We start from the raw sequence: 12,825 nt of genomic DNA, 5'->3' as shown, positions 1-12,825 counted from the left end.
TAGTGACGATGACATGGTATTGCAGCATACATAGAAGGTATATCATACTGTCGATGCTCATACAGTGCCAATACGTCGCACAACGTAGTCCATCAACAAGGCTGGACCACAGCTTTTGGCCTCAACAGATTCCTCTGTCTCAACCGACTCTGCACCAAGGATGATCTGAATCTCAGCCTTGCGATCGAGGTGAAGCATGTGTACGAGCTCGCGTCTGGGAGTATAAAATCAGACATGTACACTGCGGCTTTGAAGTCTGACTTGCTTGCAATCGTCTCGCAGCAACGGATGTCGAAGCATGGCATTGGCCTGATAATGTGAGATCGTGGCGTCAGGGAGCTTCTGATCTTACGTACCTTTTGAACATCTTTCTCAGTGAGAGGAATCAGGTCGTCATGCTTGAGTCCCATGCTAGATCCGATCGCGTCAGCAAAATTGATAGTTGTCCGGAGCGCGTCGATCACAGCGTACCTGATCAATTCGCTCGACTTGACACCGATCCACCTCAGGCGATCTCCAAGGGGTAGATCCGAATGATCGTGTGAATATCGACTGGCCTATGGAGCAACAATAGCACTTGTACCTGTTCTTAACACGAGACCAGACTGACCTGTGAGCCATGCGTATATATCGAGAGGATGTCAAGACCATGAGGATCAGCATCGAATAAGCCATAAAATTTGGTTCTGTCTTGGGGATCAGCCATGATTCGCAGCAAGATTCGTCCAGCTCACGCAGGGTAATGATCTGCGATGAGTGCAAGTAGCTGAAGCGTGGCGAGGTCGGGGTAGCCTTTGCCCTGCGGATGTCTGAGCTAAAAGCGTTGCTTCGGTAGAAACGAGCTCACCGTGACAATGACTCCCGGTCCAAGTAGGTCGAGCAATTTCATAGCACACAGAGGTTGAAAGATAGCCTGAAATAGGATGAGCCATCGTCTGCCTCAGAGTTCCGTCCCTCACGTCCTTCTCCACGATGAGCACCCACTTTGGGGGACTCGTCGCTTCAATTCGTTCAACGCGTTCCACCGGTACAATCAGAGCAGCCTGGGGTCCGGTCAGTTGCGTTTCAGCAGATCATGAGGGAACAGACAGTGCGTCCGCACACATACAGTTGTGCCTGAACATGGCAGTCTGTCGCCAGATTTGAGCATGATCTCGAGACAATTCGTGACGATCAGCCCCTTAGACGCGGCGCACTATGACTGTGAGCCGACTGGATCTCGAGTCAGAGCCGACTGACGACGTTGAAGTGCCTCCTTTTGAGACCTGCGGTAGCGACAATGTCGTCGACTATCTGCATTTTCGGCGAATTGGTCAGTCCAAAGAGTCCACGCCCTGCTCAGCTTGCATTGTCAACCACTGCCTGATTGCCAAATAGTCTGACGTCCTTGTAGAAAATGTCTCTGTGAATAAGTGAGATGACACGTGTCGTACTGAGCAGAGATCCAAATTCACCGCTTGGTCGTAGTCACACCTGTGAGACACGCCTCGTACAGCAACGAAGCGACACACAAGATTCTAGCTGAGGAGGTGAGCTTTACCTGCTCCTGCTGAAGCTCACCCAGCCGAAGCATACTCCTCCCTAGTTGGTTCTCCTTCGCGAGAGTGAGGTCGTCTGGAAAGCTCACACAGTGATAACCTCTGCGATCTGCAGATCAGTCGATGTGGCGGACAGAATTCCCTCCGCAGCTGAGACCCGACCAGAAGCCACCCACCCAGTCTTGCGATTCTTCAGAGACAGGCTCACTTCCAGTTTGCGATCTGCGTACTCATCTGCACTTGCTTCACCCTCCTCAAATTCTCTCTTCCTCGATCCACTCTTCTTCCTATTTTTCTTGGTCATCCGTGAGAGCTTATGACGGGAATCAATAGCCCGTTGAGAAGTGTACACCTGCTCGAGAAAGTCCAAGCAGAGGGCTTCGAGGAACTTGGCCGCCTTCCGACTAAAGCAGTAAATCAGAATGGTACACGATAAGGGTTGAGGACGCAGACCTTGACTCTTGATCCTCCTTCGATCGCGATTCCCTCCTTATCCGACTTGCCTCTTCTTGATCAACTTCATGGTTTGCGTTCTGCCTCTCGCGAGCTTGCGCCATGAGTCTTTGCATGATGGCGTCGTCGTCTTCGTCTTCGTCTTCATTGAAAGGACTGTTGCTTGGGCCAAGTGCTCGAGGGATCGAATGAGATGAACTTCGAGAGTGAGGCAGATTGGATACGGCCCTGGGATTATGTGAGCAGCTGCCGAGCTGGTGATCAGTGAGCTGGAGGAAAACGTTGGAGACATGGCCGTTGAGCCAACGTCTGTCTTCAATGGGGCGCTTCTCTGGGTAGCTTCTACCTGAGGTAACATCTTGTCTAGATCTGTGTGAGGGTTGATGGTCATCTTGTTCAAGCGATGAACATTTCGACTTGGATTCATCCTCCTCCTCCACTTCTTCATCGCCACCGTCATCGGTCAGGACGATGTAATCTTCCTCGTCTTGCGACTCGTATCCCTCATGGTCTTGGTGGGAGTGGACCGTGGCAGGACATGACGAGGTCACCACGGCATCCTGCGCCACATCCGTTTCAGTATCCTCATTCAGTATCGACCAGTAAGGTGGAAATCGCTGTGTGACTGGGTTGACATGGATGTTTGTGTCCTGCATGAAGAGATAGGTAGGTGTTGGTGGTGGTGGTGGTGGTGGTGGAATGTTGGAATGTGGATTCAAGTGAAATCTCACAGGATATGTGTTCGGCAACAGCCGGCGGTCCGAGCGGGGGATCCCCCGGCGGGCTGATTTTCTAATGATCATTAGAAAATCGAATTGCTAATGCATTTTCTAATACAAGATTGATCTTCGTTCGACTCGCCCGAAATATATATATATCCACCAATCTCTCTCTCTCATCTCCATCTTTCATCTCTTGGCGACAGCGAGCAGCCAACAGCGAGCAGCGACGATATTCCCTGTGGACTCCTATAAGGTCGAGAACATGTGGGCATCCTCAGCTTCTTTATCAGACTCGCACAGCTCACGCCTGACCCTCTCTCAGCTTCACTCAAATTATCCGGCTCATTCCTCATCCCTCACAATCTCGTCAGCGATTGAATGCCTGTCGCCAGATCCATCGCATCGATCTCTAAACCCTATCTGGCCGCCCTCGCTTCAAGACACCTGAACGCATCTCTCAGGTCCTTTGCTACCTCCACCATCATGGCCACTTCCCGCGATGCGCTTATCCCTCAGGCGGATAGAATGTTTGACGGTGCAACGCACAAGTTGGACGTATGGAGTATCTTCACGTGAGTGGAGCTCAGCCAGCGAAGCTAGATCGAGCATCATGGGGACTTTCTTAATGCTGACTCCTCGTGCTTCTGCTTCGTTCGCTCTATCTACCTCTCATCGGTTCCCACCATCTCACCGGCTTCAATCATCAACCCAATTCCATTCGTCCGTCACTCATCGCTACGCCTCCGGTTCTCAGCCCCAACAACCTCCCTCCAGATACACTGAATCTTGGTCAGGGATTCATGAACTGGGCTCCTCCCGAATGGGTCAGAGAAGAACAACACAGGATCATGGACACCGATGTCATGTCGAATCACTATTCCCAAACCCGAGGCAGACCACGACTTCTGAAAGCGATCAGCAAGCAATACTCCAAGACGTTTGGGAATCTTGTCAAGGAGGGCAGAGAATTGACGATGGAGGAGATCGTTGTGACCGCGGGTGCAAACTGTGGTCAGTGCTCTTCCTCATCTGAGGCATCGATATAAGCTCACGCCGACACGTAGGCACCTTTGCCGCACTCGTCGCCCACATCCAACCTGGAGAAGAAGTCATCGTTATCGAACCCTACTTTGACCAATACTTTGCTTCCATACATTTCCAAGGTGGAAAACCCGTCATGGTCCCTCTGCATCCTCCGACTGGATCGGGAGAGAAAACAGGCGCAGATTGGACCCTGGACATTGAAGAGTTCCGAGCGGCATTCACGTCAAAGACAAAAGCAGTCATCGTCAATACGCCCCATAATCCTACTGGAAAAGTCTTCTCGCGTCAAGAACTGGAAGAGATTGCAAAGATCTGCGTGGAGAAGAAGGTCTTGGTTCTCTCCGATGAGGTTTACGATTGTCTCCTATACGACGGCACAAAGCACGTGAGGATCGCAGAGTTGCCAGGCATGTGGGAGAGGACCTTGACCATTGCATCGGCTGGGAGTGAGTGGATGTCAGCTTTTTCTTTGATTGATCCTCGTTGATCTGTTCCGCAGAGTCATTTGCCTGTACTGGATGGCGTGTAGGTGAGTAGTAGGCTACACTTCCCATTCAGGTCTCGCCTGACATTCCCAGGCTGGGTCATTGGACCGCCTGCACTATGTGCCGCCACGCTCGCTGCTCACTCCCGAATCGTCTTCTGCACCAACACACCCCTCCAAGAGGCCGTAGCGTATGCCTTGGAAACGGAGACTGAACACAACTTCTTCGCCGATCAGCTCGCAGCATACACTGAACGACGTGATATTCTTTGCGGAATCTTTGACGAGATTGGATTGTCATACACCAAGCCTCAGGGCGCATACTACCTCATGGTCGACTTCAGTCCAGTGAAGATCCCGAAAGACTACGCTGTACCACCCACTTGTCAGGGAAGAGGAGAGGACTTCAAGAAGGCATGGTGGTTGGCTCAGGAAATCAAGGTCGCGTCCATCCCCATCTCCGAGGTGAGTTCCGCTTAGGCCGTGACGGTCCGAGGTCAATCTCGTCCGCTTGCAACCAAATTGGCCATCTACTGCTCCCCCTCGCGGTGTTCATGCTGACGACACGCAGTTCTACGCCGCAGAGCATGCCAATATAGGGGAACGATTCCTCCGATTCTCCTTCTGCAAGGATCCGCCTCTGCTCCGTGCCGCTGGCGAGAGGTTGCTCAAGTTGAAGGAGTACATGAAATAGGCGAGGTCTCATCAGAGTATGTGGCACGTAGGGGAGGCAAGAGACGTACTATTAGAGGAATCATCGACAACCGATAAGCAATCGGTAATCTGGAGGCGGAGGAGAGCGACGACGGCGAGTCGTTGGAGATCACACGACGAGATCATACGATTAGATTGTGCACATAGATATCATGCATCATATATTATGAGCAGGTGCCAGATGTCGGAACATTTCTATTCACGTCAACAGTACAGCGAGATGCGGAAGGCTCTTCGTCTCTGCGCGGGAACATTTGGGATGTGTCTGAGCATGGGCCGGCGTTTCATGAAGTTGGCCTGGTATCCCACCAATCTGTCTGCACTGAGCCATATCATGCATGCTGTAGTCACGAATCGTCAAAAGGTGATACAAGAGTCGTTTGGCATCGCTTAACTCGTCGTAAATGTCATCTAGCTGGGAGATTCAAGGATGATATCCATCTAGGACCAATCAGTCACTGCATGTCGGTTGAAACCTCACATATTGGTTGTAGTCCAACGTAATGCGCCCACTACCAGATACGTCGGTTCTGTGTACCAGATTAGTGTCCACGACGTCTGCTCTACTAACCTCCGGAAAGCCTCGGTATAGTGCTTGACAGTCACGCAAGCCATCAAGAATCGATCAAAGCTGATTCCTTTTCTGGGTGGATGACCAGGTTTAGGAGGAGGTGCAAACCGCTTTTCGAGCTTGCGGACCATATCCAATGGGAGGGAGAAGCCGAAGCCAAGTAGGGCTTGATGCAGCTCCTTACGGTCGATCAAGCCTGAACCATCACGATCAAAGCGGAGGAAGATGCCGTGCCAGTCCTGTAAGTGTTAGAGGGAGATTAGAGAGCGGCTCACCTGGATGTATCTGTACAGACCCTCAAATTCTTGAAAGTTGATACTGCCAGATCTATCCGTATCAAAGATATCTGTGAATGTCAGCAAAGCGGTGGCAGGAAGCGATCGACGCACTCATGAGCTAGACGTCAGCGATGATCGCACAGTACTGGTCTCACCATTTTCACACAGTCTTCCCTGGCTTCCATCGTCTCGTCCTTCGCCAACAGTCTCTCGAGATCATACGAATTGAGCGAGCCGGAACGAGACGAGTCGAATTGAGAGAAGCTGAGGAGATCAGTATGAACCTGACGTGCTCCACCTACAGAGTCCTAAGCACGGCATCTTCAGCTCGTGGCGGCTCAGCGATGGGAGGCGGAGGTGGAGGAGGTGACTTGGGTTGAGGATTCCACTGTTGGCTCGGAGGAGGGACAGCATTCGCTGACCATTGCATGCGCCCAGCTGGAGGTGGATTGTGACCTCCTTGATGCGATCCTCCGTACCCTGGTCCTCCATGTCCCTGCTGAGAGCCTCCATATCCGTGTCCTTGATTGGAAGAGGGTCTGCTGCCATGTCCTTGTGATCCTCCGAAACCAGCCTGTTGGGGCTGAGGTGAGAGTCCACCTCCGCCGGGCAGATTCGGGTTTGACCATCGCTGAGGTGGCTGTTGGAGATTTGGAGAGTATGGTCCAGGGTTAGGTTGAAGAGAAGGAGGACGTTGACCGTTGTGATAGGATTGTTGCTGCTGCTGCTGCTGCGGAGGAGGAAGTTGTCCATACCCTGAGGACTGACGAGGAGGCGGATCGAAAAATTGTTGAGGAGGTCCATTGAAGCCCTGAGGAGGTCCACCATACCCTTGTTGACCTCCCTGTGGTCTCTGCGCAGCTGCCTGAGCCTGACGTTCCTTCTCTTCCGCTTCTCTAGCTTCTGCTTCGGCCTTTGCAGCTTCCTCTGCCTTTTTCTTTGCGTATCGCTCTTCGTACCTCCTTCTCGCTTCGTCACTCACGCTCCCATAAGGACTAGGGGTGGCCATGAATGCTGCACCACCACCACCTCCTCCACCACCACCACCACTACCTGCTCCTCCGGGACCGGCTCCAGCTGGATGTCCGTCGACCGAAGCGCGTTGACCCGGATTCTTCCTGGGCGTAGGATTTCGTTGAGCAGGGGGTTGAGGAGACGAATGATCTCTTAGTGCTCTGTCGCCGATGGCGAATGGAGAATCGCCTCCTGATGGTCGTCCAAGAAAGGCCATGAGATGACAAAGGGGAGCGTAGATGTAATAATAATGGTGCTGAGTGAGCGATCAACACGGATCGCGCGTCGCCAAGTGCTCTTGGGCGTTTGTGGCGATAGGGTTATTATGAAAGAATCGAATGTGGCGGGTGGCATGAATGTAGGGCACGAGGCTTTGTAGCCGACACGAAGGCGGTGTGGAGTATCCCAGTCACGGTGCCAGAGGCTGGGAGACACCCCAAGCTCACTTGAAATCGTCAAGATGGTGTAGATAGCCTCAATACCAGTCACTCGCCCAGCGATCCAACTTGACTTGCCAAGCAGATGGTGAAAACTCTCGCATTGTTCCCCTTCCCTGCCAAGTGTCGCAGCATTCGTAGAACCCGGTGCGAGGCTCTCACACGAGTGCTGCATAGACCCACGCGGCCGACACATACGACTGCACACCGAGCACATGCTGTTCAGAGTGAGAGAGTATCGCTAGACTCGTTACATGGCCAAAAAGCCGAAAAGGGCCGGGTTGAGAAAAGAGGGAGAAAGGTTGAGCAAAAAGCTGCATCCACTGATTTTGACCCATTCCAACCAGTTGTACATATGACCTTTAACGAAAATATGTAGCATAGCATCCTCACGAAACAGTAGCACATCATCCATGCATGTACATGACTATGAAAGGGCCGAGCATTTGACCATACCATCAAAAAGGCGAAGCAGGATATTCGGATGGGCGGAGACCAAAAAAAAAAGGTTAGAGCCCCAAGGGCGATTCGAACGCCCGATCTCTCCCTAGATCCTTACGAAGGGAACGCATTAACCAAAACTATGCTATTGGGGCAGGCAGCGTACGACCGTTGAGACAGGCCGCAAAAACGCAGCAGATGGGGTTTTGCTCATATACAAAACAAGCTACAGCCCCCGCAGGGACGAGTCAAGTGACTTCAAGTTGTCTTCCACATTCCTTGTCCGATTCGAGTCTGCACCACAAAGCTCTTTCTTTGATCTGTACATGTCCCGCCACGGAGGATATGAACCCCTCTGAAACCACTGCCTAACCGTCATTCTAGTGGCGAGAGTGCCGGTGCCTTAAAACTCGTGAATGCTTGAATGGTTGCCTGGGCGTTTTGCTCACCTCTCGGCAAACTCAGCGAGGCCTTACTCTGTGACGATGTACTCGCTGCTCGTACCGTCTTGACTATTGTCGTATCTTAGCAGCATCGACGCCTGTCAGCAGACGGACTCACTGGTACTCTATGCAGTGCAGGAGTGTCTTTGGAACTTCGCTGGTGCCTGTGTTCGGACCAGGCGGAGGAACGTAGCTTGATGTGTCAACAGCTGCTCAAACTCCCAAAACACCGATGGCTCACCCGAAAGACAATGATCCATGAGTCTTCAAGGCCGACTCCACCCACTGCCTTACAGCGTTCGATGCGGTCCCTTCGATTACCGACCGGAGATGGTCGGCGCTCTCGATCTCCCCATCAGGGAACACAATGCACGGCCGGAAAATGGAACCGCCCGACCGTCTATCGTATGTGTAGACCGGTCTGAGACCTTTCTGTGGACAAGTTCCTGTGATGAAGTCGTTCAAAGTAGGGGTCGATCCACTTTGTCTGGCCCCTTCATAAGCATTGAATAATGGGTGTCTCCAACCGATCTTCTGGATAAATTCATCGGCTGAGGAGACTTGGTCATCGACGTCAGTCATTCTGTTGTATGCGCCCGCGAACCAGAGGTTCTTCACTTCCTCGAGCTTGGACAAGAAGTCGTTGGTATCGGAGATGAGCCCCGCGTTAACGTTGTCATCTCCTACCTCAGTAACTTCTTCCACAGCAATTGGGTCTCTTTGGGAGGACTCAGACATTTCTGCGGATATCTCCTTGTCGTCAGAGCCATCCAGGGATTTTGGACCCGGCTCCGATTCGTCCTTGCCTCTGGCCAACCATTTAGAGGACAGACCAGGTGGTTGGCTACACTGCGAGGTCAATTCTTCTAGAAGGGCACTCATACGCGAGATAACGAGTGTCTCAGGAATGGTCGTACTGGTATCGATAGGTTCAGACATGATGAAGTGTTCTTGTTTGCTGAGTGGACCGCTTCCCGGCACCGCTTACGGCTTCTTGTACAATATACGACAGCCTTCGCATCTGCGCCCAGCTACAAAGACCTTTTCTCACCAGAGAAATTATCTAGGTAGATTGAGAGATAGTATCAAAGGGTGTCTCAATCGCAAGAAGCACTCGTCAATCATTGGCAAATCGGCTACTGGATGCAGTTTCATGCTTCCGATCCGAAGTGGCCCGGATATGCACAGTTCATGTATTGACGACAGCCTCAAAATTCATGGCTGATCTATAAGTCGCGATAGCGAAACATCGATGCTATAGTTAAGCAGATCTCGCGGGATCATAAAGAGTACTGGATGAGAGACCCGCCCCCTGCGGATCACCTGACGACTCTGGCAGAAAATAGCTAAGGGGGTGAGGGTTCACGGGAGCCATGTACTGATGAAGAGCGGTCGACTCCCCCCTCGCCCAGCCGCCCTCCTTCCTAGGAGACTGATCAGCATAGATCCCAACACATGTGATCTTACATGAAGTGCGTATAGGTAATTGGAGTCAAACCGGAGGGTGTGGTATCCTCGCTAGCAGTGACAGTGCTGTTCATGGCGTGAGCACGGCTTTGTCCCTTGACGACTCACCCAAACATGACACCGTCGATGTCGTGCAACTCGAAGCATTGAAGCATCCACATGGAAAAGTCACTGCCTTCAACCTCGTCGTTGTGGTAAACATCGTGCCACTCCTTGGTCGCAGATTCCAGATCTGATGCCTGTTCGGAAGGAACTAGGAAGAAAGCTCGGGGTCCAGCAGTGTGATGTTCAGTAGGCGCTGCAGGATCTCGCACGAGCGTTCTGACAGTCAATCCTGACCAAGGACAGTCTCCTTGTTCGGCCAAAAAGGCGAGCTTTTGACCTTGGGGGCCTTTTTGTGTCTCTTTGCTGATTCTACACAGCATATCACGGTCTGAAATCTGCTGAATCGAATGCACTCGATTTTCAACTGCTGCCGAGTCGTTGTATGTACAAATCACCTTCAAGATAGGAAGTTCTGTCCCACATGACGCCATGAACTGTCTTGCGTGGTTGATCCAGTCGGATGTGTCGAGCTTTCCTGTCTCGTCTTCCGACGGCCATGAGACGAAATTTTCGATGGGCACTGAGGTCACTGGGACCTCTGTTGAGAAGTTTGTCAGCTCTTGGTGCTCTGCCGTGTTGCCCATGGTCGATGCTTGGTCCGTCCGCTTCCGAAGCTCGGTTTCACACCGTGCCAATCCCATATTCAGATTCTTGATACGCTCGCTGATCGAGGCGTAGCGTTGGGTGTCGGAGGCGCTCATGATAACCAATATTCGTTGCAGAAAAGCCAGCAGGTCGATATGCGAGTGCGTATTCGTTTGATGATGAGGGGAAAAATGACCTGGATGAGACTTCTCAACGAATTCCAGCTCGACTGCCGGAGATTGGATATCGAAACGGTCAGCTTACAAAGGAGTTTCATTGCTCGACAGGACCTCGATATCTCTTCTTTTCATACCCTTTCTCTACGTCATATAGTCTTAGGGATCAACATGCGCTCCAAGACGAGACTGACCACGTATGAGAAGACACTGCACAGTTAACTGTCTGTGCAGTGTCGCAACCGAATGTATCTTCAAGCTCCCTCACAAAGAATTCCCCTGACAGGGGCCTGTGATCGATGGGTCGCAGCCCGCGTCTGCTCTTGGATGACATGCGATTGCGTTGCCCTTGGACGCCCTTCTGGCGAGTGGTAGTTACCTTGACAAGTTCATGAGGCGGACCCATGCTTCGCTTGCCACCGCCACACTCGCTGGTCGGGTCGTTTCACGCGGGAGACTGACTTTTTTGTCTTTTGCGCGTCTTTGGACAGACATTCGGAGAATCTGCCTAGCTACACTCGACATGGCGAGCTCGGTTCGAGCACTCCCCTCAAGCTTCTCGGATGGTCCTGAAGCATCATTGGAGAGCCATTTTTCAGATGGAATGAAAAGCGAGCTCGAGCGGGATGAGACGCCAGTCGCTGGTCCATCACGTCTGACACCATCAAAATCGTCTGTCGAAGAATCACTCATCGCAAAGGGAGGAAGTATCGTTCCTGGGACAAGTGATGGCAAGGACTGCGGCGATGAATGCTTCCTATGGACAGATCTAGTCATGAACAAACCTGGCAGTGGGTCATACTCTGACGTTTGGGGAGCTGATCACTAGGCTTCCGATACGCCTTCTGCGGTCCATCTCCTACTCAATCTCCTTCGCACCTATTCCCCTTTTACCGCACTGTCCCATCACCGCCGCCGTGTCCCTTGGTCCACCTTTCCCTACTTGATCGGTCGAGCTTCCTCCGCATCTCTTCTAACGGCCTCACCATCACTTCCGACAAAGGCTTTCGATCTGCCAGGAGCAATATCAGCGTGAGACAGGGATCATGGTATTTTGAGGTTTTGATCCTCCGCGGACATGGCACAGAGGGAGGAGGCGGGACTACGGGTGGTGATATCGGGAACGCTCACGTGCGAATAGGCTGGGCGAGGAGAGAAGCGAGTACCGACGGTCCCGTGGGGATGGACGGCTATTCGTATGGGATCAGAGATGTAGGCGGAGAGAAAGTGCACATTTCAAGACCGAAGCCGTACGGACAGAGTTTCAAGTCTGGAGATGTCGTGGGATGCCTGATCACTCTACCATCAAGAACGGAAGACTTGTCGAAACTCAAACGATCCCGCTTGCCTCTACGGTATAAAGGTCAACGGTACTTTGAAATGGAGGAATACTCCGCTCAGAAGGAGATGGAGGCGCTGGTCGATCGCGAAGGCAAGGTCGCATTGGCTGCCAAGGCAGCTGCAGAGGCTGCTAGAGAAGCTGCAGAGGAGGACAAGATCAAAGTCAAGAAAGGAGCGACTGCTAAAGCCGTAAAGAGAGGCAAGAAGGACATTATTCAACCTGCTGGACCGGTCGCCAGGGATTTACCTGTCTTGGCAGATTCTAAGATTGAATTCTTCCTCAACGGCCAGAGCTTAGGAACGGCCTTTGAAGACCTGTACGACTTCTCGCCTCTTCCTCCCATCGCCCATCCCACCACACCGTCGTCGAAGAAGGCTCAGGATGCGGCGAAGGATACCCAATACGATGACGGGACAATGGGGTATTTCGCCATGGTCTCATGCTTCGGCCGAGGCAAGATACAAGCCAATTTTGGACCGACATGGCAATACCCTCCTCCTGGTCTGGACGCAAGACCGATGTGTGATCGATGGGCCGAGTTCAGAGAAGAGGAGAGGATTCTGGACGAGAGGGACGAGGAGGAGACTTCGGAGCGGCTGTTAAAGGAGATTGCGGCGGAGGAGGCTAGAAAAAAGGCAGCAGCGGAGCGCGCTGCCTCCATGTTGAAGAATGGAGTCAAGAAGGAAATGCCGCTGAGGAAGAAGAGAAAGGGAACGGATACCCCTGGCGATACGCCAGGAGCTACCCCTACTCCAGTCGCGGAATCGGGTTCTGGGCGAGGGACGCCAATACCTTCCGAGGTGAAAACGGAAGATGCGTTACCTGATTTCAGGGATATCAAGATGGAGGAAGCGGACAGCATTCAGCTGCATCCAGCTTCGGATGACATTATGGTTGTAGAGTCCCAACAGTCGGATCGCGTCGACTCAGAAGCTACATAATATATGTATGCATGGAATGTGGGGCCTCGACCGGATCTCCCGGCCCGGTCAGTCGGATATGACCTTGTCC

At 52.2% G+C, this 12,825-nt stretch overlaps 5 protein-coding genes and 1 non-coding gene across 6 annotated transcripts; 2 read left to right on the top strand and 4 right to left on the bottom strand.

Moving 5' to 3' along the window:
- Window positions 1-12: 12 nt before the first annotated feature.
- BD324DRAFT_627700 (Spo11/DNA topoisomerase VI subunit A) lies at window positions 13-2,683 on the bottom strand. The gene is made up of 15 exons (XM_022016030.1): window positions 1,992-2,683; window positions 1,715-1,942; window positions 1,561-1,640; window positions 1,455-1,521; window positions 1,348-1,402; window positions 1,240-1,293; window positions 1,109-1,195; window positions 960-1,043; window positions 848-913; window positions 735-799; window positions 611-686; window positions 472-557; window positions 357-411; window positions 266-309; window positions 13-214 (listed from the first exon to the last, which is right to left on the bottom strand). Exons 1-15 carry the CDS (start codon window positions 2,645-2,647, stop codon window positions 58-60), a joined length of 1,860 nt encoding a protein of 619 aa, XP_021870988.1. The 5' UTR covers window positions 2,648-2,683; the 3' UTR covers window positions 13-57.
- A 513-nt stretch (window positions 2,684-3,196) lies between these two features.
- On the top strand, window positions 3,197-4,935 carry BD324DRAFT_580350 (pyridoxal phosphate-dependent transferase; the record flags this gene model as incomplete). The annotated part of the gene is made up of 6 exons (XM_022013436.1): window positions 3,197-3,285; window positions 3,468-3,724; window positions 3,778-4,203; window positions 4,257-4,286; window positions 4,336-4,706; window positions 4,813-4,935. 6 exons carry the CDS (start codon window positions 3,197-3,199, stop codon window positions 4,933-4,935), a joined length of 1,296 nt encoding a protein of 431 aa, XP_021870987.1.
- A 340-nt stretch (window positions 4,936-5,275) lies between these two features.
- BD324DRAFT_627688 (hypothetical protein) lies at window positions 5,276-7,346 on the bottom strand. The gene is made up of 7 exons (XM_022016029.1): window positions 6,107-7,346; window positions 5,960-6,068; window positions 5,916-5,922; window positions 5,802-5,872; window positions 5,527-5,765; window positions 5,437-5,485; window positions 5,276-5,396 (listed from the first exon to the last, which is right to left on the bottom strand). Exons 1-7 carry the CDS (start codon window positions 7,033-7,035, stop codon window positions 5,367-5,369), a joined length of 1,434 nt encoding a protein of 477 aa, XP_021870986.1. The 5' UTR covers window positions 7,036-7,346; the 3' UTR covers window positions 5,276-5,366.
- A 422-nt stretch (window positions 7,347-7,768) lies between these two features.
- Window positions 7,769-7,851, bottom strand: BD324DRAFT_t16. Its single transcript has one exon. It is a non-coding gene; the product is annotated as a tRNA-Thr (tRNA).
- Window positions 7,852-7,988: 137 nt separating this feature from the next.
- Window positions 7,989-9,301, bottom strand: BD324DRAFT_627686 (hypothetical protein). The gene is made up of 2 exons (XM_022016028.1): window positions 8,162-9,301; window positions 7,989-8,108 (listed from the first exon to the last, which is right to left on the bottom strand). Exon 1 carries the CDS (start codon window positions 9,076-9,078, stop codon window positions 8,377-8,379), a length of 702 nt encoding a protein of 233 aa, XP_021870985.1. The 5' UTR covers window positions 9,079-9,301; the 3' UTR covers window positions 7,989-8,108; window positions 8,162-8,376.
- Window positions 9,302-11,076: 1,775 nt separating this feature from the next.
- BD324DRAFT_579970 (hypothetical protein) lies at window positions 11,077-12,755 on the top strand (the record flags this gene model as incomplete). Its single annotated transcript, XM_022013420.1, has 2 exons — window positions 11,077-11,263; window positions 11,302-12,755. 2 exons carry the CDS (start codon window positions 11,077-11,079, stop codon window positions 12,753-12,755), a joined length of 1,641 nt encoding a protein of 546 aa, XP_021870984.1.
- Between the last annotated feature and the right edge of the window lie 70 nt (window positions 12,756-12,825).

This window comes from Kockovaella imperatae (assembly GCF_002102565.1).
Source record: "Kockovaella imperatae strain NRRL Y-17943 chromosome Unknown BD324scaffold_7, whole genome shotgun sequence".
Classification (NCBI taxonomy): Eukaryota; Fungi; Basidiomycota; class Tremellomycetes; order Tremellales; family Cuniculitremaceae; genus Kockovaella; species Kockovaella imperatae.
This window is presented reverse-complemented; position numbering and strand designations above follow the sequence as displayed.